Below are 25250 nucleotides of genomic sequence, written 5' to 3'. Positions count from 1 at the left end.
TTCTCGTCACCTTACCAGGTCAATGCAGAAACCGTGAGGTATTCCATTTGCTTGTCCAAGCTGCGAGTGAAACCTGGTGACATTGCTGTACATGGGGAAGCAGTTGTGTGTGTAACGCCGCGTGAGAACAGCAAGAGCTCAATGTACTATGTTCTTCAGTCTTTGAAAGAAGATCTTCCAAAGGTAAGATGTGTTCTGTGGTCTTAAATTCAGGCAAAGTGTGAAGTAGGAATTCTTTACTTAAACCAATAAACTTTGCAAACTGTGTCAGTATCATAGCAGGTCTAATCACTCTCATTTCACTGTTCTGTAAAATGAGATTATGACAGTCTCACTCCTGGTCTACAAAACATGACAGTAGTAGTACACTTGACTTTTGCAAGAACCATAAAATGGGAATACAGTTGCATATATTAGCACTATTAGGTGCTGCACTTATTAGACTTTGCTTTTGGGAGTGATGTACCATCAGGATGCTGTTACCCCATGTGGCAGGTTGGAGTAAAATGACATAGGGACGTCTCCACTGGGAAGCCTTTAAGTGCACTACAACAAAAGGCAGTTGCTGTATAGGCTCTGACCAGTAATTAATTTGGTTCATGAGGGTTTTGGTACCACACATGGCCTCTAGGGTGCTTTAATCTGAAGGCTAAAGGGTTGCAAAAATTATAGGCATGACATAATAGTTTATGTTGTACCATACTGGATGTACAATTGTCCTAGCACATGCACACCCTAGCATAGGATGGTACTGCATTATTTGTCCTTCCATATCACTAATGCCAGAATGAGTTCATGTATCTTGATGAATCTTTAACGCACTTTTCACATAGTTCTGAAGGATTGCAGAGTACAGTTAGTTTCTTACCATATATGGTCTGTGACCAATCTATACAGTTCATTACATGCTCCATCTTTGTAAACCATATACTGCTGTTTAAGACATTTGTGATTTTATAATGGTAAGAATGTTAAATACCAATCTTTAAATTCTTCTGTCAATGATAGGTTGTGGTTCAAGGCATTCCTGAGGTGTCACGAGCAGTCATTCACATTGATGAGCAGAGCGGAAAGCAGAAGTTCAAGCTGCTGGTGGAAGGTGACAACATGCGTGCTGTAATGGCCACGCACGGCGTGAACGGAGCCAAGACCACATCCAACAACACCTATGAGGTATTGTTGAATATCTCCAATGAACCTAGTTTACCTGTTTTCCAGCATGCTTTGGCTCAAGGGTAAGGGAAGTATTACAACAACCAAAAAAAGTGATTGTGAAAAACTGTGGTTAGAAATTTGGGATACCCTTCAACTTAATTTGTCCACACTGCTTAGGCCAAAAAACAAATCTGAGAGAATTTCGGTTCAACCATCGTTAGCTATGGCACAAGCATCAGGCAGTCCACTGATAAGTGAATGTTAACTTCAAGCATTACCAATAATTTTAAAGGTAAGAAAACAACAGTACAGATCCCAAACTCATTTAGAGTAAAAGTTAATTAGCAAATATACACGACAATCATTTAAATAGGTAGAAGAACTGGAGATTTGAAGTTTTAGGGCAAAAAGCACCCTGAGAAATAAAGTGCCATGAAATAAAACAACAGTTTGCTGTTGACCAGGACCATGGCACAATTTCAGTCCGACTGCGATTGAGTGGAGGTAGATTACTCCAAGCAGGTTGCCCCTGCCATTTATTTTACTTTCGGACTTACTATCCAACTTCTGGGAAAGTTCCTTCTGGTTACTTTTGCAGCCCCTACCTCTTCAGGACCTGATTCTGGGACCAGGTTGCTCCCCAGCCAGGTCTTCTGCAGGATCCTGTCCTCTGCAGTCAGCTGTGCCTGCTTTTTGCATCTGTGAAGCAGATAAACAGGAAGGCAATCACTTCACCTATGGAGAGCACGTCCAGTCCTTGGGTGTCAGCAGGAGGCAAGAGATTTCTTTCTTCTAGCAGAGCCTTTTTGTGGATGGAGTCTTCCTGGGTACGTTCTGATGAGGTGTGGTGGTTGGGGTGTCAGAAATATTCTGTGCACTAGCCAGTGACTGAAGAAATTATGTCAACCTAATCTTAACTACTTTCTCACAGTCCCTCCATGTCTTTTTGAAGCACTTTCTTTTTATTTGCCTTGCAGTAGATTACCCAGAGTTCCTGCTGCAACATGGCAGACCCTTTCCACCACTGTACGAAAGTGCCCCTTTTTGTATGGTCACCTTCCACTTTTTGATCCAAATGCTGATGATTATGACTCCGATGGTGCTCTGAAGTCTGCTGCCCAGTCTCCAGTGCCTTCTCCTAAAAACTGTTATGTTTGACTTGTTAATCCCAAATTGGCTAAAACGTTACCCTCATGTAAGTCCCAAGTATATGGGACCAGAGGTACCCAGGGCATTGATGGTAAAGGGGACCCCCGGGCTGCAGCATGATTTTGTGCCACCCTGGGCAACTCATGCAAACTCCTGATAGCAGGCTCGCCGCTACAGACTGCAGGAAAAGTGCAAACTGCTCAAACTCGACTGTGCCCTCACCATGTGTGGCACAGTCCCATACACTGCCTTTAATTTATATAAGGCACTCCTAAGGTAGGCCTCCTCAGCCATAGAGGCAGGGTGAATTATATTAAAGGTGTGTATATATAAGCGCAAGCCAAAATGTCCCTATTTTGGTGTTTTCCATTGAAACTAATATATGTTTTGGCAGTCCATAGGATAACATGGCTGCCAACTGGTCACTCTCAAGATTGGCAGCTCCATTATGTATGTAGTACGCTGTCTTTCTAAATAGTGCACTAAAATGAAGTTGGCTCTGCAGAGAGTCAAGTGAGACCCAGATTGGTATACAGAGGCAACAATAGATAATACTAACTATTTGTGGTAGTGTGGGTGAGCAGTTAGGGTAGTGCTAAGCATTTGTTGTACTCACAGAGGCAATAAATGAGACACACGCTCAAGAATAAATTCGAGGGGGCGTGGCTAGTCGCAAAGAGGCCTTGCATTAGAGAGGCTCTGCCGGATTACCCTCAATCAGTCCGCAATATCTGATCAAAATATCCATAAAAGACACAGGTGGGGGTCCGCTCGGACTCTGTGTGGGACATGAGTGCTGGAAACACGCTGCAAAGTGGAACCCAGCCAGATCTGAGAGGGAGGCCAATGAGGCCTGAGCTCCATGATGATTCCTGGCCATGCGTAGCGGCTGACTGTTATGAGCCCTGCGCGCAGGACTAGCTATGTAGCGTGTCTGGAAGGCAGGGAAGTGAGTTAGGTGGTGGCCCGGTAAGAAGTGGCTGCATCCTGGAGTGACGGCCGCAGGAGTTGAGACACCATGCTCTAATAGAGCCTTGGAAATACGACCGCACACCGGAGCTGATCTCCAGAGAGGCTTCGGTCCCAGCGAGGTTTGTAAACCAGTGCTCCGGTTGTGGCTCAGTGGGAGACCCAGTTACTAATTGAAGACCAGTGGGTGTTGGGGACACCGGACAAACATAGAGACAGGAGCCCCCACAGACCGAGTGGGGCTGTGACAGTCAAAAATGTTGCCTGCCCCACTTAAAAACCCTACTCCTCTCTCCCATCAGTAAAGAACTAACCGGTAGGCACTAAAAATACAGAGAGTGACAGCCGGAAGGAGGGGATTGGTCAGAGAGCGCGGCCCATGGCACAAATGAGCAGCATCTCACTGTTGGGCACCACGGATTGAACCAGAGAGTGCCTGAGATTGACCAGCTGGGGAACCCAGGAACTGAAAATCCGACAGGCAAGCATTATCAGGCCTAGGCAGGTGACAGAGAGTACTACTCTTTGGGTCCCCCGATATATCCGGGCAAAAACAGCAGGAGCACATGGAACCAACAATGACAGGGGGGAGGGCCCTCGCTCCATGCAACCATCTAAACTGGACAAATACACCCTATCAAAGGAAGCAATGACCGGACCCGGGACAATGAAAGCGGACCTAACAACTGCAACGTTGCCATCATCGGTAGAACATGAACCCATGCGGCAAGATATTATCACAGCAATCTAGGGGGTCAATACGGACCTTGCTGGGAAAATAGATTCAGTGACGACGGAAGTCTCACGGTTGAGGAAGGACCTGCGAAATATGGGATCCAGAGTAAAGGAGGTGGAAGGGATCATGTCCAGCCTGGTGACGGATAGCAAAATCCTACAAAAACAGGTCAGTGAATTACAGGGCGTGACCAGACCGTTGGGGGCCAAGCTAGAAGACCAGGAAGGGTGCTCAGGGCACAACAACGTTTGAATTACACTGGTGCCAGAAAAAGTGGAGAGGCCAACAGTGGACCTATTTGCGGAGGAACTAATAACCAAAATGCCTCAACCAAGGGGACTATCCAAATACTTTTCAGTGAACGGGTGCACTGTGTTCCGGGCACTCGACCAAAACCGGGAGCACCTCCACGCCCCATATTAGCGAGAATCTTCAACATCCGAGACAGGGATGTAATATTGCAGACTGCCCGGATTGCCCCGCCGCTCAAATTAAAGAGTGCCACCATTACCTTCTTCCCTGACTTCACACTAAAGGTACAGCGGCAATGACAGAGCTTCCTGGAGGTGAAAGCAGCTCTCCGGGAAAAAGACATCAAATACTCTAAGCTCTTTCCTGCAACCCTCAGAATAGCCTTGGATGGAAAGGTTTGGTGCTTCTTGACTCCCGAGGAGGCATGGGACTGGCTCGATGGTTGGAGGATGACGGGAAAATCCTGGGGGAAAAAACTCAGAGATGCAGACAAACTGACCAACGACCGCACACGGCTGGCCCCAGATCAAACAGAGTACCCATCGTGGAGCTCTGATCCCTCGAAGAATGGCAGGGAATGACGAACCATTGGGTCATCACAAACGAATGCACATGTCCACTGAGTGACTTGAGAACAGACGTTGAATGTAGATACCGAGAACAGAAGAAGTGGGGATCTTATGGACAGAGACTTATCTACGCAGCTAAGTTAATGTTTAGTCAATTAACTGAATGATCTATAGGACCGCCTTATCATATGGGATATGTTACTATATATATATAGGAGGGACTGAAGGGGCATCCAAAGTGGAGACACACGTGGCCAAAGACCATTTGATTTACAGTATTATTGTTATGGGGCGACAGGCGCTCTGCAAGTTAGTGGGGTGGGAGGTTTTGAACCCACTGTGCAGGGTAGCATGGAAGGGGGAGTTGGGTTGGAAAAGGTTAAGCAGCCACATTCAAGGTGGCATTGTTTTACAGTTCTACTTGATGATCAGCTTGGCAAACATGAATAGGGGAGGTATGATACAAAGGGGGGAGGCAAACATCTACTAGAACTGACACATATGTCCACATGTCAAACATACTACATGACAACAAGGGGTGAAAAGACAGGATTCTCAAGCCTACCTACAGGGCCGACGCATGCCAGTGCAGCTCTGATAATAATGACCTGGAATGTTAACGGCCTAGGCCACAAAATAAAACGTACAGTGGTATTGCAATATCTCAACAACACCATCCGGACATAGTATTGTTACCGGAAACGCACTTAAAAGGTAGCAATTACAAAGCCCTGGATAGGGGCGGCTATAAATTCCTAGCACATGCAGGGATCACGTCGGGATCATGAGGAACTGGGATCATGGTGCGGTCCGCACTTCCCTTTATACCTGGCGAGGTCTGGAGCAATCAGAGGGGCAGATACATGGCGCTGACAGTGGTCTGGGAGGGAAAAATTATCAACTTATGCTCAGTATACATACCACCAAGACTCCACACTGACACTATGCCGGACATCAGTGTACTACTGCTTGAACTACCGATGGGTATCTCGATTCTGGGAGGTGACATGAATGCTACAATGGACACCATAAAAGACAGAATGTCAACCTCAGATAGGGGAATGAATACAGAACCCCTGAGAGCATTCACAGAGGCCCTCATAATACTAGATGTATAGAGGGCACATAACCTGGAGGACAGACAATACACGTTCTTCTCAGCACCCCACGGGGGATATTCTCGTTTAGACTACTTAATGACACATTCCACCACAGCAGGTTGGTTTAAGGGGCAACTCAAAAGGCGAGGGGCATATCCGATCAAGCGCCAGTGGAGGTACACATGAAGGTACCTACCAGAGACACCACACTGCCACCAAGACTAGACCCATTGCTGTTCCAAGATGAGCAGCTCTGTGATAAGTGAGAGAATGGACACAGCAATATTACCAAGAAAATGTAGGCACAGTAGACTCTGCATGTATACTTTGGGAAGCATATAAAAAAGAGATTAGAGGGTGCGTGCAAGATATAGCTGGAGATAAAAAGAAGGAACAGGGGCTCCAGTATGACAAAGAAACTGAGCTGGCCTGTCTTGAGACAAAAGACAGAAATGTGGGGACTAGACGCCCAAGTTAAACACCAGATACGACTCGAGCAGCAGGAGCTGAGGGACATTGCAGAGTGAAAGACCAGGGCACAGGCCAAAGTGACCCAGAAAAGATTGTATGAGGTAGGGGACAAAGCCAATAAATTGATGGCTTGGCTAGAGAAACCAGACAAAGAAAGAAACTGGGTGTTGGAAATTTGTACCCCACGAGGGGAAATAAGCAGGACGGCAGAAGAGAGAGCCTCAGCATTTGCAACACATTATGAGAGCATGTATGAATCTACCACAGATAGAACTGGAGTGGTCCAGACTGCTGACTTCCTCTGAGAGGCTAGACTTCTCACACTAACCCCAGATGAACAGGTAGAGCTAGATTAAGACCTAACTGTAGAAGACATAGGGTGCGCTATTAGAGCCTTGCAGACAGTAAAGGCGGCCGGACCGAACGGCATTCCAGCCGAATTATACAAAGTGGTAGCGACTGTGGTAGATCCGCATATGCTGCATAAGTACCAAGAAGCACTAGAGCGAGGTATCCTCCTGGAGGACCAACGGATGATTATTCCAAAAAAAGGGTAAACCACTGACTGACTGTAACTCATACCGCCCAATTTCACTGCTTAATATAGAAGCAACAGTGCTGGTGAATGTGTTGGGGACTAGATTAAGTACAGTAATAACATCCATGATAGACCCCGATCAATCAGGTTTTATGCAGTATAGAAGCTCCCGGCTTAATCTACTATTAATATGGAGCAATACATTTTACGAAGCAAAAGCCGCAAGAAGACGCAGCGCTCCTGTCATTAGACGCCCGTATTGCGTTTGATAGCATTGAATGGCCGTACCTATTTGCAGCGCTAGAACGACTGGGACTAGGCCCAAAGTTCTGTGTTTGGGTCCGTCTCTTGTATACCCACCCACTAGCCAGGGTGAGATTAAATGGGCTGACATAGTGGCCAATAACCCTACACATGGGTATGGGGCAGGCTTGGTTCTTTCGCCAATGCTTTTTGCATTAGCCTTGGAACCCCTAGCGGCGTGGGTCAGAGGACACCCACTGATAAGAGGGATTCCCGGAGGGAACAACTGGGATGAGAAAATATCACTGTATGCAGATGATATATTATTATACATCACAAACCGAAAGTCATTGACAGGCCGTATTCTTCACATATTCCAACTGTTGGGGGGATACTCTGGTATCAGATAAATTGGGATAACTCCTGTTTGTGCTGGTGTGAAGGGCGCTGGCATTGCCATCCAGTCCTCGAACCCTAGGGAAAAAAAACGAATATAAATACCTGTGATCTCAAAAACAGACATTGAATTCCTAGAGGACAACGTATTCCCACAAATAGACCAGCTTCGCAATGATGTAGTACACTGGAGACAGTTACCACTGTCTCTTATAGAAAGTGCTGCTCTGTTTAAAATGATGTTGCTGCTACGATTCCTCTGTTTTACGGAATACACCATGTAGGGTATCACCAGACTTCTTTTGAAAAGTAGACCGTGAAATTAGATAATTACTGTGGGATGGGGGAAGCCCTAGGATAGCTTTACACAAATCACAGAGGGGAGTGTTTGAAGGCAGAGTGGCCATTCCTGACATACAAAAAAAGGACTGGGCAGCACAGCTAGTCACGATTAATGCATGGGTCTTTACAGGAAGGGACGAACCCGCATACAGGAAGATCACTACTCGATGGGGCAGAGAGGATATCCATCGGCGCTTTATCAAAAACTGAGGGGTACCCAACTACCACCACATACGCAAACAGTAATAAATATATGGCGAGAGGCAACAAAATTCCTGGAATGAGAGGGGAAGCATACATGAAGGACTCCACTGTTGGATAGTGACCTCCTAAGGGAAGTAGATGGACTAAAGAGTTTCAGCAAGTGGAAACTACTTGATATCGACTACTTAAAAGATCTATGGAGGGGACAAAAGATGATTAAATTTGAAGAGTTAAAAACGGAATACGAAATTTCTCATACAGAACAATATAGATCTAACCAGCTGAAGCATGCACCGCAATGCCACAGCCCAGAGGGCGAACATATAGTGGCATACACGCTAATTGAGGATGGGCTGCTATTGGACCCCATGATTGATGAGGCTACTTCTCCTCCAGGGGATCCTCATCAATAGTCATAAGCACTGAATATACCCGCCCATGTGCGGGGACCCCGGAAATAAAAAAAAAATTAAACATGAAAAATATATATATATCACCAAACTTCTCCTCCCTTAAGAGTAGAACAAAGGACACGGCGGGGTTTCACAGGTCATTTATTGGAATTGGGGCATGACCGGTTTCGGCAGACAGCCTTTTTCAAATGCCACAGTTCAAAACGGGATTTCCCACTGTAAGTCTCTTTATGGGCTCCTCCTTCCCCAGTGGTAGGGGGGCTCACCTGCACCACATTATCCTGCATCCACCTCCGTAGTTCAATGTCCCGAACTACTTCTCCCATCATTCAGCAGGTTGAAATCCAATGCGGCGCTGGGGGGATCACGATGAAAATGCAGGGGATAAGCGACCTTGTGTCCCCTACTCTCAGCCACCCAACTTGCAGGACAGCGAGTCTGGAGACGTAAGTACAGTGACAGCGTCTCCCCAAGAAGTCTTGGTCCGCCAAATGACAGCAGTTTTTCGGCACCCAGGAGTATAAGCGGCGGGTTCACGGAAATCCGATACCTCGGCAAAATTACAGTTTCCAGTTGCCCATGTGTCCGTGACCACTTTGAGAGAGGGTCCTTTGTGCGTGCCACAGGCAACACGCCAAAATATCACCAAACTTATCCAGTATTAGGGGTGTCTTTCATAGATTCACATGCCTGAATCATTCCCCGTCGTCTAGACGGGAGCCTCCGGTACATAAAAAAGTAATGTCCTATAGACATACATAGAGAAAAATAGGCCTAAGGGCCTCCCCTTAGCCGCCTATCCTAGTCCTTATGTAAAAAGGACCAAACTCTTAGAGTCAGCCAATCAGCTATCACCTCCCTCTAGAACCTTCCTGGCAGGAGCCTCAGTCCCTCAGATTTTCTACCGCACGTTGTGCTAGGGAGTCTCCAGCCCGAGTTCTCCTCAGGATCTCTTTCAAGCCAGATTATTCACGTTTTTTGGTGACTTTTTCCTTCAGGATTTCAACGCTGACTACTTCAGGCCTCTTATTGCTGCAGTGAGTGTTTATTTCATCTACAACTCCTGGCATGTCTGAATCCCAGAAGAAAGCCCTTTTCAGGGCTTGTTCTTCATGTGGGAAGAAGAGGCTGCATGTGGACGTCAAGCATGAACTATGCTTGTATTGCCTTTATCCGGACCACGTCCCTAAGGACTGTAAAATATGTAGGTCTTTTCCACATAAGACCTTGAGAGACAGGGAGGGCCGCCTGCTTATCTGGCTGGACAGGCTCAAGGACAAAGACAGTGTGGTGTCCTCAGAGGCGAGCTTTTCCGGAACCTCTGAAGTCTCCCTGAAGAGGCCGAGAGTGACATCTCCTGGCCCCTCAGACGCTCCTCCTAAGAAGACACACAAGACGTCTTCAGAGGCAAGATCTTCGAAATCTTCAGCGTCTGGTAAGGTCTCTCTCACTTTCAAGAAGCCTACTCTGTCGGCCACAAAAATTGCGACACCATCCTCTGCGCAAAAAAGGCCATCAGGACATGTCTTCACAGCAACGACGACCGTGTCCACATCCACGGCGGCGTCAGTCCGCTCGTCGACGACGACAACCCCTTCATCATCGTCTGCAGGTACCCCTATCTCGTCTATTATACTCTTAAAACCGTCGTCTAAATCATCATCGTCGACGACGAAGATAGTCCCGTTGAGGACCTCGTCGATGAGGAGCCCTCCGTCGACGGAGGAGTCGACGACGAGGATATCAATTGCGAGCGCGTCGACGACTAAGGCATCGTCGACGAAGATGTCGACGACCAAGGCATCGTCGACGACCAAGGCATCGTCGTCGAAGGCGTCGACGACGGAGGCGTCGACGACGGAGGCGTCGTCGACGACTGAATAGTCTACGAGCGCATCGTCGACTAAGTCTTCGTCGACGAGGAAATTATCGTCGATGGGGACCCCGTTGGTGACAACAACGGAGCCATCGACGGGAACGTCATCGTCGTCCATGGGGCAGAAAACCACGGAGGTTTCTGTGCAAGGATCTGCTGGCAAACTTTCCAGACCACAGATTACCCCGGAAACAACATCTCCAAGCAAGGTCCAAACCAATTTACCTCTGGAGATTCTGCAGAGCGAGGAGTCCGAGGAGGAACTCTTTCAGCAAGCTACTTCCCCTTCCGAGCTGTTTGTCAAATACCAAAGCACGGACGAGGAGCAGGAAGATTCAAGCGCGCAGGAGCGCCCCGTCCAGGAACAGGTCCGCACGGAGGTCACTCCAATGGTCTGCCTCCCTCTGGCAATAGTTAAGGACCTCAAGTTCCTTATCAGGGATTACAAACAACGTTTCCCAGAACCACCAAGGATGGATACAGGGGTCCCAATGCCAACTACAAACCCCCCATCGACAGCCCCAAGGCAATCACGGCCGGTTACGAAGGTCTGCCACGAGCCGCCACCTCAGGTGATAGACTCAACGGATGAGGAGGCTGAGGAAATGGAAGAGGGAGAGGTCCAGGGAGACCAAACAGACCAGGATGAGGAGGAGGAGTATGTAGCATCTTCACCACCTTCCCCGCAACCGCGCCAGGCGGATTCACCACCTGTGGACATTGGTGGTTTTCATAAGCTCGTTGAACGGGCTGCAACGCGCTTCCATATGGTCATGGAGTCGGCGGAGACGGAATGCTTCCTCCATGACTTTAAAGAGCAGACAAAGAAGACGACCAAATCAATCCCTATCATCGACTTCCACTGGGACCAGGGAAAGAAGTTGATGCTGACGCCAGCCTCAGTTCCTGCGGTTGTTCCGCGCCTGGATAAGAAGTATAAGGCACCGTCCACGGCACCAGCTTGCCTGACTGGCCACCCGAAGCCGGATTCTGTCGTGACTCAAGCAGCCCAGAAAAATTCTCGAAATCCCTCCTCGCCTCTGTCAGCACCACCGGACAAGGAGGGCAGAAAATTAGACACTATAGGCAAAAGGTTTTCAACCACTTCGGCAATGACCATCAAGGTGGCCAATTCCATAGCCCTTTTAGGGCGTTATAACCGCCAACTTTGGGAGGATATTGCCCCATATTTAGAAGAACTTCCGAGTGCGGTTCATGATGAGGTGAAGGCACTACTGTCCGAAGGCCAGACTTCTGCGGCCGAGATTATGGACTGCGCCATAGATGTAGCCATGACAGGCTTTCGCCAACTGGCTGGGGCTAAAGTCCTGCGCCGTCAAGGATGGCTCAAGGCGACATCGTTCAGGCAGGAAGTACAGACGAAGGTGCTAGATATGCCCTTCGACGGACAGCATCTATTTGGGGATAAAATAGACGAGGCGCTACAAGCCATTAAAAAGGACACGGACACGGCTAGAGCGCTTGGAACCCTGCAGGCAAGGAACCAGTCCTTTCGAGGCAACAAATCTAGAGGTCAGTCCTCCTACAGAGGATCCTTCCAGAATAAGTCCTCATATTCTTTCCAGAATAAGACCCAGTACCAGCAAAAGCATCAACAGGGTCGACAGTCATCTTACGGAAGATCTAATTTCAAGGGTAAGAACCAGAAGAGAGGCACCGGCGGACGCCAGTGACCGCTTACTCCAGCCAGTCCAGCTACCATCTTCTTCTTCACAAATTGGAGGAAAGTTGACCCATTTCCTAAAAAATTGGCGCATCATCACCTCAGATCGTTGGGTGCTCCAACTCCTCAGATTCGGCCATTCCCTAGAATTTACCGCCATCCCGCCTACAACCCCTCCCCGCAAGTTTCCACACAGACATCTGCGGCTGCTGCTCCGGGAAATATCGGAGATGTTACGCAAGGGAGCAATAGAGCGAGTTCCATCAGCTCAGAAGGAGAAAGGATTCTACTCCTGTTTCTTTCTGATACGAAAGAAAGAAAAGAAGTGGAGGCCTATCTTGGATCTCAGAGCACTCCACTCTTTCCTGAAGAGTCAGTCGTTCAGGATGGTGACGCTCCAAGAAATCCTAGGCATTCTGGAGGAAGGAGATTTCATGACATCCTTGGATCTTCAGGATGCTTACTATCACATCCCGATTCTCAGGGGGCACAGAAAGTTTCTACGTTTCGAGGTGGCAGGACAGCACTACCAGTTCAAGGTCCTCCCGTTTAGCCTCAAATCCGCTCCGCGGATTTTCACCAAGTGCCTTTCTCCTGTGGCAGCTTTCCTACGCCAAATGGGTCACCAAGTTTTCCCCTACCTAGACGACTGGCTGGTCAAGGCGCCCACGGCCGTAGGCGCAACCAAATCCTCCAACGCTTGTACCAATCTTTTCAAACATCTAGGACTGACGCTCAATCTTCAGAAATCACATATGTCCCCAACGAGAAGCATCACCTTTCTCGGGGCTACCTTAAATACGGAATGTGCGAGAGCATTTCCTTCAGACGAAAGAAAACACAGGATCATGTCGCTGGCCAAGACGGTGGCATCAAGGAAATCCCTGAGGGTTCGCACCTTCAAGTCACTCCTGGGAATGATGTCTTCATGTATACTACTGATCCCTCACTGCAGGCTCCGGATGCGTCCACTGCAGGAGGCCCTCTCGAACCAGTGGACTCAGAGTACAGGTTCGTTCGAAGACATTATAAGCATAACACCGCAAATATCCAAGAGTCTCGAGTGGTGGAAGGACTCCACAAACCTCTCGAGAGGACTACCGTTCCTGCTCCCAGCAGCGCCACTGGTGATCACCACAGATGCATCCCTAGCGGGCTGGGGAGCTGTCCTTCAGGACCTCAGAGTAAGTGGCAAATGGTCGGATCGGGAACAACGCCTCCATATCAATCTGCTGGAGTTGAGGGCTGTGTATCTAGCGCTGCAGGCATTTTTACCACGCATCCAGAACTCCCAGGTGCTCGTCAGAACGGACAACACCACGACGATGCATTATCTGAACAAGCAGGGAGGAACGCGTTCGCTCACTCTATCGCGCGAATCGCAGAAGATCTGGAACTGGCTTGTTCTCCATGGGATCACCCTCAGGGCGGACTACGTCCCGGGAAAGGACAACACCATTGCGGACGCCCTAAGCAGGCAGAAATCCCTCTCCCACGAATGGGAGCTCAACGAGAGTGTACTAACACACGTATTCTCGGAGTGGGGGGTTCCAGGAATCGACCTGTTCGCCACCAGGGAGAACGCCAAATGCCCAAGCTTCGCAAGTTGGCATCCCCAACCGGAGTCACTCGGAAATGCCTTTTCCATAGGCTGGTTCAGCGTATTTGCGTACGCTTTTCCACCGTTCCCGATGATTCCCAGGGTCCTCAGGAAGATGAAGGCGGAGCCCTGTACTCTAATTCTGATCGCCCCGTACTGGCCGAGGCAGCACTGGTTCTCGGACCTTCATCGCCTCTCCATCAGGACTCCGATTCGTCTAACACAGCACCCGAACCTACTGACGATGTCCAACGGGCAGGTGCAATACCCGAACCTCCAATCGCTCAGGTTATCGGCCTGGCTCCTGAGCACAGAGAGTTCTGCCATTTGAACATCCCGCAGGAATGCAGGGACGTGCTAGCGAAAGCAAGGGCGGACAGTACCAACAAAACCTACTCTCTCAAATGGAAACGCTTCTGCGTTTGGTGCTCGGAGAAGGGCCTGAGACCACTTCATATCACGCCCGAACAGATATTGCCATATCTCTTGCTCTTGGCACAGTCCGGATTAGCGCATGCATCCATAAAGGTGCATCTGGCGGCAATTTCACGTTTTACCAGGACTTTCAAAGGCCCGTCTCTCTGGTCCAGTAGACTTGTTAAACAGTTCCTTAAGGGTCTTTATAGGTCCTTTCCAAGACCTCGAAGGATTCCACCGACATGGCACCTCAACTTGGTCCTTAACCAACTCATGAAGCACCCCTTTGAGCCCATCCACCGAGCTTCCATCAAGTACATCTCATGGAAAACGGCTCTATTACTCGCTCTAACATCTGCCAGGAGAGTCAGCGAGTTGCAAGCTCTCTCCATTCAGGAGCCCTTCATGCAGTTCAAACAGGACAGGGTGGTGCTGAGGACAAATCCCAAGTTTATACCGAAAGTGCCTTCAGACTTTCACCTCAACGAGCCGGTGGTCCTACGCTCCTTCTTTGCAAACCCTACCACGGCAGCAGAAAGGACGCTCCATTCTCTGGATCTCAAGCGGTGTCTTAAGTTTTATATAGACAAGAAAAAAACCTTCAGAAAGTCTTCGCAGTTATTTGTGGCCTACAGCAGACCAAGGCTGGGTATGCCACTAACAAAACAGAGCATTTCAAGGTGGATCTCTTCTGCAATAACGTTCTGCCATGAAGGGGCCAGACGGCCGTTGCGAGACAGGGTGGAAGCACACTCCACCAGAGCGATGTCCACATCAGCAGCACTGTCGCTGGAGTGCCGATTTTGGACATCTGTAGAGCGGCGACGTGGAAGTCACCGCATACCTTCTCCAGACACTACTGCCTGGATGCCGAACTTACGAAGGATGCGGCAGTGGGCCAGGCGGTGCTCCGCCATCTGTTCCAGTGAGGTGAGCCTTCCAACAACCCGCCTTCCTGGTATGCACATTCTTTACTGTTTTACTGTTGGTGGTATGCCAATGTTTCAAACTGTTATGGTAATATGGGTATTATCTAAAATAACTATATGGCATGTTACCTCAGAAATGTGCATAATGTATTGCTAACTACTCTGATTCAGGCATGTGAATCTATGAAAGACACCCCTAATACTGGATAAGAAACGCGTTACTTACCTGTAACAGCAGTTATCCAGTATTGGTGTCTTTCATAGATTCACATGCAACCCTCCCGCCTCCCCTGGAAGGACTCACTTCTCTCTCTCTAACTGTATTACGCCTACCTAGCGTGGTGCGTACGAAAATCTGAGGGACTGAGGCTCCTGCCAGGAAGGTTCTAGAGGGAGGTGATAGCTGATTGGCTGACTCTAAGAGTTTGGTCCTTTTTACATAAGGACTAGGATAGGCGGCTAAGGGGAGGCCCTTAGGCCTATTTTTCTCTATGTATGTCTATAGGACATTACTTTTTTATGTACCGGAGGCTCCCGTCTCGACGACGGGGAATGATTCAGGCATGTGAATCTATGAAAGACACCAATACTGGATAACTGCTGTTACAGGTAAGTAACGCGTTTCTTCTCCTCCCTTAAGAGTAGAACAAAGGACACGGCGGGGTATTCACTTAAAAAACCATAGGTTTCACACATGTTATACTTAGATGGACATTTCACTCGTAAAAAACCATTGAAATTCCCCCGTTATAGTTAGTTCAGATAACTATAACTCGCGCGCCCGCAATCCACTGCTGATGACGTCACATATTACATCACTCATGACATGGTCAGTGACATCACTCATGACATCATCCTTGTGATAGAGTAGCGGTCGCGCGAGTTATAGTTATCTGAACTAACTATAACAGGGGAATTTCAATGGTTTTTTACGAGTGAAATGTCCATCTAACTATAACATGTGTGAAACCTATGGTTTTTTAAGTGAATTTGCAAGGTTTTTTAAATGCTAATTCCTAACTATAACGTGTGTGAAACCTATGTTTTTTTTTAGTGAATTTGTATGGTTTCTTAAATGCTAATTTATGTATGTATTATATTTTTTATATATTTATTTTACAATAAACTACCTATGTATATAGTTATAGATTGACTGTATCCTGTAATATGGAATGGCTTGTTTAAAAAGTTTTTTTTTTTTTTTTTAAGGGTTTTTCAACGTGCGCGCACCGTGCGAATTTTTGAAAAAAATAAATAAACGTTTTTTTCACCCTTCGGGGTCCTGACAAAGGCTAGGGGGTCAAACTCTCTACCCTGCCCCCTTTTCATGTTCTCCACCTTTCTTTTTCACTGTCACACACAAAATGGCGGCCGACACTTCCTGATTTCGACCGATTCGAATGTTGACTGACATGTAACCACCAATCAGAATTACGCTTGTGCACGTTATAGATATTTATGTACTTTTAACTGCAATTTTCTCAGGAACTACTGAACAGATTGACACCATATATGCAAAAGGCACATGCTTGACCTGAGGACATGTTTACCGAGGCGCCAACTCGCCATGATTTTTAAACGTTCATGCAGTCCATAACAAACGTTTAAAAATCATGGCGAGTTGGCGCCTCGGTAAACATGGATGAAGGTTGTTACCGAAACGCGTCTGTTTTATGATCGTGTAAGTTTCCAGTAAATAAAGTTTGGGAACTGCCCCCCGTGAGTGCTGTCTTTCTCCGGTAAAAGTGGATGTGAGAAGGGGAGTTGCAGCGGTAATAGAATGCGGGTACACCCCCGCACTAAGAAGCACCCGCCTGAGAGTGCACCTGACCAGTGTGTTGGAGCAGTAACACATATATATATATATATATATATATATATATATATATATATATATATATATCTCCCATCTAGGAGGCTAAACAATGTAATTACACACATAAAGACTGTATTTGCCAATACATATAAAAACACAAGATGGCAAGTAGCACTTGAACTGTTTTTTAATGAGCAAAGTACTCATAATTAGCAAACTGCAAATAACGTAAACATTGTTAGCCTACAGGCTGCATTATAAACCAATAGCATAGAAAATGAAACCATTTTCAACAAAAACTGGCACCGTGCCTTTAAGGCAGCCATGACCCCTAGCTTCCCATCATGCCTCAGGGGTGACAGTTAGGTCAGTTGTTTTGCTGTTCTTTCCGGCTCCTTCAGTCAGGACCCTGGATTTTCAGCTCTTCCTTTTTTGACTTTGTCAAAAAATATCTGATAATTTTCTACTGTTTGTGCTTTCACTCGACATCTTTTTGTCTTAGAGTGAGAGTGGTACCTTCTTTGTGTCCCAGAAAAGGTTTATTTTCTTTAAAAATGCCTTCTTTATTCGATCCTTGCCCATCCTGTGGCAAGAAGAAGGCCAGAACAGATGCACACCCTGTGTGTATTCTCTGCCTCCCTGAGTCTCACTCTTCTAACTACTGCCATCATTGTAAGAAGTTGTCGAGAAGGACCATCAAAGACAGGGAGAGGATTCGACTTTATGGCCTCTCTGAAAGAGGTAGGTCTCTGTGAGGCAGCAGAAGAAGAGAACTCGGTCGACGTCGAAAGGAAAAGTCCCGACCTGTTCTCAGGATCGACGTCGAAGCTGCCGACGACTAAGAAATCCGCGTCGAAGACTTCGATGATGCCGGTGCATCATCAATCGACAACGAAATAATCATCGACGAAGATAACAGGTCCTCCGTCGACGTCAGCCAGGCGACGCTCTACGTCGAGAGACAGGTCTCCGTCGACGCCGGCTGGGCGTTCGACGTCGAGACACATCACTCAGTCGGCGTTCGACGTTGAGGCACATCACTCCGTCGAGATCAGTCCAACGATCTTCAACGTCAATACACAGGACATCTCCTTCGGCGTCGAAACAGAAGTCTTTACCGAAGTCAGGTCTAAGCACTTTGACGTTGATCCGCCCTACTACATCATCGACGTCGGAACAGAAAACGCCACTGAGATCGGTACAAGGATCTATGGCGTCGAGGCAGAAGTCTCCGTCGCCAGCAGCCCAACGCCAGTCGACGTCGAGGCAGCAGTCTTCTGAGCGGCGAGGCATTTGTCTCCGTTGAGACGACAGTCGGCGCACAGACGCTCTAGATCAACGTCAAGGCGTCCATCCAGAGAAGCCTCGCCTCCAGTGAGCCTATCATCTTCACCTTCAGGCTCCCGCAGTTCTCAACGAGGGTCAACGTCCAGATCCCCGGAGGTGGTGATTTCGACTTCCAGCAGCCCAGTGTCAGAGGGACACCAAGATTCACCAAACAGGTCCGCACATGAAGAGGTGAACTCTCTCCCTCCTGCGCAGTCACCTTAGGGGAGGGAGAAGCGCAAATCGCCTTCCATCCATTTGTCACCGCGATGGTGCAGGCTGTTGCATCACTGGGCCACTGACAAGTTCACGACGGAGCAACATTAGTCAAGCCCTCAGCACAGATCTCCGTTGACTCGTCTTATACAACTAGTGGATAAAGAACGATCTCCTTCAAGAGCTAGAGCTCGCAGCCGCACCCCTGTGCACTCGCAGAGAAGGAGGTCTAGATCAAGAAGCAGGAGGAGAGCGCACAGATCCCAGACTCCTTCCTCTTCTTCCACTTGTACGTCCCACAGAGACTGCTCGCCTACTTTGACAGGCAGTCCGCCTCCGAGGGCGTCTCCGGTGGACGACATCTACACTTTTCAGGACATTCTTGGCAGAGGGGCGGTAAAGCTGTGTATCCCTATGCCTACTCGTCAAAGTAAGTCCTTCTGAGACTCTACACAAAAGAGCAGCATCTAAACCTCTGCTTCCCTTGGTACCAGGCCTCATAGAGCCAGTGATGGACATATTTCTCATACCGGCGAGTGTTAAGACCTCTCCAGCGAGAATCTTAAAAAGTACTCGTCACCAGAGGATGACCTGCTCTTCCTTAGAGCCGATCCTCCCCCGGATTCAGTCATACTTGCTGCGGCAAAGAAGACGCATGCGGTAGCATCCTCCTCTACTGTTGCACCAGATAAGAAGAGTAAAACGCAAGATTCCTGGGGAAGGAAGGTTTGTGGCACTTCGGCCTCCATGTTTAAGGTCTCCAACGCATCGGCGCTCCTGGGTCGCTACGACTGATCTCTGTGGGACTCACTACAGAGATTCACTGAAAAGTTGCCACAGGAAGATCGCAAAGATTTTGAGGAAATCCTAACGGAGGGCAGTCTGGTGTCTAACCAGGTCATCAGTGCTGCGGCGGATGGAGCTACCCTTTCCGCTCGTGCTTATGCTCATGGGGTATGTGCAAGAAGAACGTCTTGGCTCCCACTTACAGCGCTCAAGCCAGAAGTGCAGTCACGCATCCTCATTCTTCCTTTCTCCGGTTCCTCTCTGTTCGGGACTCACACGGATGAAGAGATGGCCCGGATGAAAACCGAGCTGGACATTTTGCAGGCAGTGGGACTTGAAAAGAAGAAGGAATTCCGCAAGAGATTCCGACCTTACAATCGGCGGTCCTTCCAACAGAGGGTTCAAACCCCTCATTGGCAGAAAAATCAGAATCAGCAAGGCCAGCAAAGATCGCAGTATCGGGGCAGACGTTCCTCCAGAGGAGGAGGAAATCAGCGTCAAGGCAATAACTCTGCCAAGATGCAGACAAAGCAAGGAGTACTCACTTCCCCCATCGCCGTTCACCACTCCAGTGGGGGGAAGTATCGCAAATCATCTCGGAAGAGTGGCGAGCTATCACAAAGGATCAGTGGGTGTTAGCTACGCTGCAGAATGGGTACTCTCTACGTTTTCGACACTGTCCCCCCTCAATCCCTCCAGTTCCACCATCGTGTCACCAGTTAAAGCTGTTGCAGAGAGAAGTTGCTACCCTTCTCCGAAAGTCAGCCATCGAGAGGGTGCCTGTATCTCAAAGAGGGAAGGGGGTTTACTCAAGATACTTCTTGGTAAAGAAAAAGGGCCAAAAGGCAGAATACAGACCCATTCTGGACTTGCGGACACTCAACCAATCAATCAAAAAGGAGAAGTTTCGCATGTTGGTTCTCCATCAAATATATCCACATCTCTGGCAGGGGGATTGGATGTGTTCGCTGGATCTGCAAGATGCAAACTTTCACGGCCCGATCAATCCGCATCGCAGACAATACCTACGATTTCTGGTGGGATCCTCCCATTACCAGGTCAAAGTTCTGCCCTTCCGGTTGAAGTCAGCCCCCAGAGTGTTCACGAAGTGCATGGCGGTAGTGGCTGCAGCACTGCGTCGCAGGGGCATTTTCGTGTACCCGTGCTTGGACGACTGGCTGTTCAAAGGTCCTTCTCCAAACAGCGTGCGGAGTCATTTCTTGGACTGTCTCGAGCTGTGTCACCGGCTGGGCCTGCATGTGAATTTAGCCAAGTCAACTTCACAGCCAACGCAGAAAATACATTTCTTAGGAGCTCTGCTAGACTCCAAGGTAGGAAAAGTGTTTCCTTTGGAGGAGAGACAGTGTTCCCTCATACAGAAATGCAAGCTGGTTCTACACAACAGAAAACTGCCTGTACGTCGGATTGCCTCCCTGCTAGGGTTGATTGCATCCTGTATCTTCCTGGTTCCCAATGCCAGATTACGAATGCATCCTCTTCAGCAGGATCTGGAGGACAAGTGGGACCAACAGACAGCTCGCTGGGACGAAAAGATAAGTCTATCGAACACGGCACGAGCTTCCATACCTTAGTGGATGAGAAAAGGAAATATGCAAGTCAGAATTCCTTTTCATCAATCTCTGCCTGCTCAGACGCTGATCACGGACGCTTCACTGCAGGGTTGGGGAGCCTACATGGGTCCTCTCCAGACTCAAGGACTATGGTCACCAAAAGAGTGATCCTACCACATCAACATGCTAGAGTTGAGAGCAGTTCACCTAGCCCTCAAAGCTTTCCTTCCCTCGATTCAGGCAAGCTCAGTATTAGTACAGACGGACAATACAACTACAATGTACTACCTGAACAAACAGGGGGGAACTCGCTCACGCATACTTTCATTGGAGGCTCAAACACTCTGGCATTGGCTCCTGGCATGGAATCTGTCAGTCACAGCAGTCCACCTGCTGGGAGAACAGAATGTGAGAGCGGATGCTCTGTCGTCATTTCGAAGACAGAGAAGTCATGAGGTCGTCCCACCATCGACCTCTTCGCGGACGACGGAAATTCGAAATGCCGAGACTTCGCCTCAAGGTTCTACCGACCAGGATCGAAAGGGAATGCCCTTTTGATAGACTGGTCAGGGGCATTTGTGTACGCCTTTCCACCTTTCCGCTAATCCCGAAGGTGGTGACCAAGCTATCTCATTCGTGCACGAGGATGATGCTGATTTCCCAGGACTGGCCGAGACAATGGTGGTACCCGGACCTTCTGTAACTATCAGAATGCCCTCACAGGAAGCTGCCGTGCAGACCGGACCGTCAGTCCAAGATGAACAGGAGGATTCATCACCCCAACCTTCCCTCACTGAACTTGGCAGCATGGTTCCTGAGGTCCTCCAGTATGGCCACCTAGGACTACCGCAGGACTGCATGTCCATTTTGAAGGAAGCAAGAAGACCGTCCACGAGGCATTCGTATGCATGCAAGTGGAAGCGGTTTTATATGTGGTGTGTGCAAAATAATTGTAATCCAACCAAGGGTCAGGAAGAGGTCATCCTTCCTTACCTACTTTATCTGGCGAAAGCAGGGTTGACATTTTCTTCCATTAAAGTGCACTTAGCAGCGATAACTGCATATAGACGCTCACCTTCTCAACCTTCTTTATTTCTGGTACAGGCTGTTAAGGATTTCTTACAGGGTCTGAAGAAGGTCTGCCCTCCGGTCCGGCCTCCTTCGCCACCCTGGGAACTAAACCTGGTGCTATCAAAATTGATGGGTCCGCCTTTCAAACCCATACACGAAGCAACCTTGCAACATCTTTCTTGGAAGGCGGCTTTCTTGGTAGCTATCACGTCAGCTCGCAGAGTGAGCGAAATACAGGCTCTCTGCTCTAAAGAGCCTTATACAGTTTTCCATCTTAATAGGGTCGTGTTTAGAATGCACCCCTCTTTCCTTCCTTAGGTGGTGTCAGATTTTCATGTGAATCAGACCATATCTCTACCCACCTTTTTCCCAATCCCTGCACTCCAGCTGAGAGGGCCTTACACTCTCTGGACCTGAAAAGGGTTTTAAAATTCTATCTGGACAGGTCCAGATCTATGAGAAAATCTGATCAACTATTTGTTAACTATGGGTCGATCAGAACTGGTTTTGCAGCTTCAAAGCGGTCCATCTCCAGATGGATAGTTTCATGTATCAAACTTGCTTATCAGTTAGCACAGAAGCCCATTCGGTTTACTCCCAAAGCACACTCTACCAGAGGAAAAGCGGCTACTACTGCTTTTCTTCATAACGTGCCCATGTCTGAAATTTGTAAGGCGGCAACTTGGAGGTCCGTCCATACATTTACGAGGCACTACTGTCTGGATTCAGACACCAGAACAGACACTCAAGTAGACCAGGCCTCCTTGATGAATCTGTTCAACAGCTGATTTCGACTGTTATTATATGTTGGGTCATTTTTACTCTAATTTGGCTGCAGGTGGTTGATGGGATTGCTATTCTATTCAGTGCTTATGACTATTGATGAGGATCCCCTGGAAGAGATGGATTAGTTACTTACATGTAATCCTAGTTCTCTTCCAGGGGTATCCTCATCAAAGTCATAAGCAAACCACACGCCTCCCCAGGTAAAGGAGATGTTTTCTAAAGTGTTAAAGGATCTCTTTGTGCCCTGGCCTTCAGGGTTATGCAAAGAACAACTGACCTAACTGTCACCCCTGATGCATGATGGGAAGCTAGGGGTCATGGCTGCCTTGAAGGCACGGTGCCAGTTTTTGTTGAAAATGCTTTCATTTTCTATGCTATTGGTTTATAATGCAGCCTGTAGGCTAACAATGTCTACTTTATTTGCAGTTTGCCATTTGAGTACTTTGCTCATTAAAAAACAGAGTTCAAGTGCTACTTGCCCTCTTGTGTTTTTATTTTTTTTATGTATATTGGTAAATAGTCTGTGTAATTACATTGTTTTATATATCATTTTTATTATTTCCGGGGTCCCCGCACATGGGCGGAAATATTCAGTGCTTATGACTTTGATGAGGATACCCCTGGAAGAGAACTAGGATTACAGGGAAGTAACTTATCCTTCTGTCACTTAAAAAAAATAAAATGGACAGCACACCGGATCAAATATTCCGAAGGGGCTACTCCCTCCCCTTCAAGACTACCCATTCATCCATGCCTCCAATGCACGATGCTCACGGAGGATCACCTTGCCGTACTCCGTTAGGAAATCAAAACTCTCTTGGCCAAAGGAGCTATAGAGAGAATTCCCGGGCCAGAAATAGGCTGTAGTTGTTACTCCCGCTATTTTCTGGTCCCAAAGAAGGACGAAGGCCAACGTCCTTTCCTCTACCTCAAAGCCCTCCACTACTTCTTCAAAAAGGAGAAGTGCAAGATGCTCATCCTACCTCAGATCCTGTCTGCCCTGGACCCGGTAGAGTGGATGGTGGTGCAGGACTTGCAGGATGCCTATTTTTATATCCCCGTCCAGCTTGCCCATCATCGCTACCTGTGGTTTACAGTGGGCCGCAAGCACTTTCAGTTTGCCATGCTCCCTTTCGGCCTCACCAGTGCCCCTTGGGTGTTCACCAAGGTGGTGGTGGTCGCAGCTCATCTGTCGAGATCAGGGGTTCCAGTCTTCCCCCTATCGGGACGACTGGTTGTTGAAGGCAGGCTCATCCAAAGCAGTTTTCTCTCACCTCCAGACTACGGTGAACCTCCTGTATTCACTGGGGTTCTCTATCAACATGTTGAAGTAGAACTAAGACACTCCCTTTCATTGGAGCGGTTCTGGACAAGGTGCAGTTTTGGGCCTATCTTCCCGGATAGGATCAGGATATTCAGGCTATGACACAGATGTTTCAGCCTCTATACTTGATTTCAGTGACAATGACTCTGAGGCTATTCGGTCTCATGGCCTCCTGCATCCTGCTGGTGGACCATGCAAGATGGAGCATGCGGGCTCTGCGATGGGACCTGAAGTTCCAATGGGCACAGCATCGAGAAAATCTCACAGACCTAGTTCAGATATCAGAGGGCACTGCGAAAGACCTGCAGTGGTGGCTGACAAACCGCAATTGTGTCAAAGGCAGACCCCTCTCCCTTCCCCACCCAGATCTCACAGTAGTGACAGATGTCTCTTCTGGGATGGGGCGGCCATCTGCGGGAGGTGGAGAACAGGGCAGTTCCCTGGTGGTGCAACATCTGACCGGTTCTCTGAATGCTGGAGCAGATTAACTCAGCCAAAGGTGCCTTGCTCATCACGAGTGGCGTCTCCATTCGGAGGTGGTGGATGGTCTCTTTCAGCGGTGGGGAGAGCCTTGGTAAGGTCCGATCGCCTCAAAAGAGAACATGCAATGTCAGCAGTTATGCGCGTTGGCGTTTCAAAGGCGGCACTTGCTCTGTTACGTTTTTCATCGCAAGTAGAGCTCAGGACTCTGTGCACCTTTCCGCCCATACCACTCCTGCCTGGAGTGCTCAGGAGCGACCGAGCACAAGTCGTTCTTGTGGCTCCTCATTGGGCACGGAGAGCTTTTGTATCCCGAGCTTTTGGCTGTGAGCATCGATCCTCCAATCGGGCAGCCACTTTGGGAGGATATTCTATTGCAGCAGCAGGGGAGGGTCCTCCACCCAAACCTGTCCACTCTCCACCTCCTTGCGTGGAGATTGAACGGTGACAGCTGACCGCTTTTCACATTCTTCCCAAAGTCTGTGAAGTTATTCTGGCAGCCAGGCATCCCTCCACAAATTCGGCATACGCCTGCTGATGGAACAGATTTTGTAAATATTGTACAGAACAGTCTATTGGCCCCCTTATCTGCCTCTCTGTCAGATATTCTCCTGTTTATCCTTTCTTTGACCAAGCAGGGCTCTGCTTTGGGCACTCTGAAGGGCTACCTTTCGGCCCTCTCAGCTTGTCTTCGGCTGCCGGATCAGCCTTCCCTTTTTAAGTCTCCTCTGGTGTAGAGGTTTATGAAGGGGTTAATCCACTTGTTTCCCCCTTATCCTTTTCTTATGCCACAGTGGGACCTTAATTTGGCCCTTACTACTTGATGTGTGC

At 48.3% G+C, this 25250-nt stretch overlaps 1 protein-coding gene across 2 annotated transcripts in view; it reads left to right on the top strand.

The window, feature by feature from the left end:
- Positions 1-25250, top strand: part of POLR3A (RNA polymerase III subunit A) — a 316237-nt gene that overhangs the window by 269248 nt on the left and 21739 nt on the right. For both annotated transcript variants that reach the window (XM_085604841.1, XM_085604831.1), the window contains 2 exons: positions 19-183; positions 1009-1173. In XM_085604841.1, coding sequence (XP_085460967.1) covers positions 19-183; positions 1009-1173 — 330 coding nt within the window. The remainder of the gene's footprint in view (positions 1-18; positions 184-1008; positions 1174-25250) is intronic.

This window comes from Triturus cristatus, chromosome 1_2 (genome assembly GCF_964204655.1).
Source record: "Triturus cristatus chromosome 1_2, aTriCri1.1, whole genome shotgun sequence".
In the NCBI taxonomy this organism is placed as follows: domain Eukaryota; kingdom Metazoa; phylum Chordata; class Amphibia; order Caudata; family Salamandridae; genus Triturus; species Triturus cristatus.
Note: the sequence above shows the minus strand (reverse complement) of the source record. Positions and strands in the feature narration are given on the sequence as shown.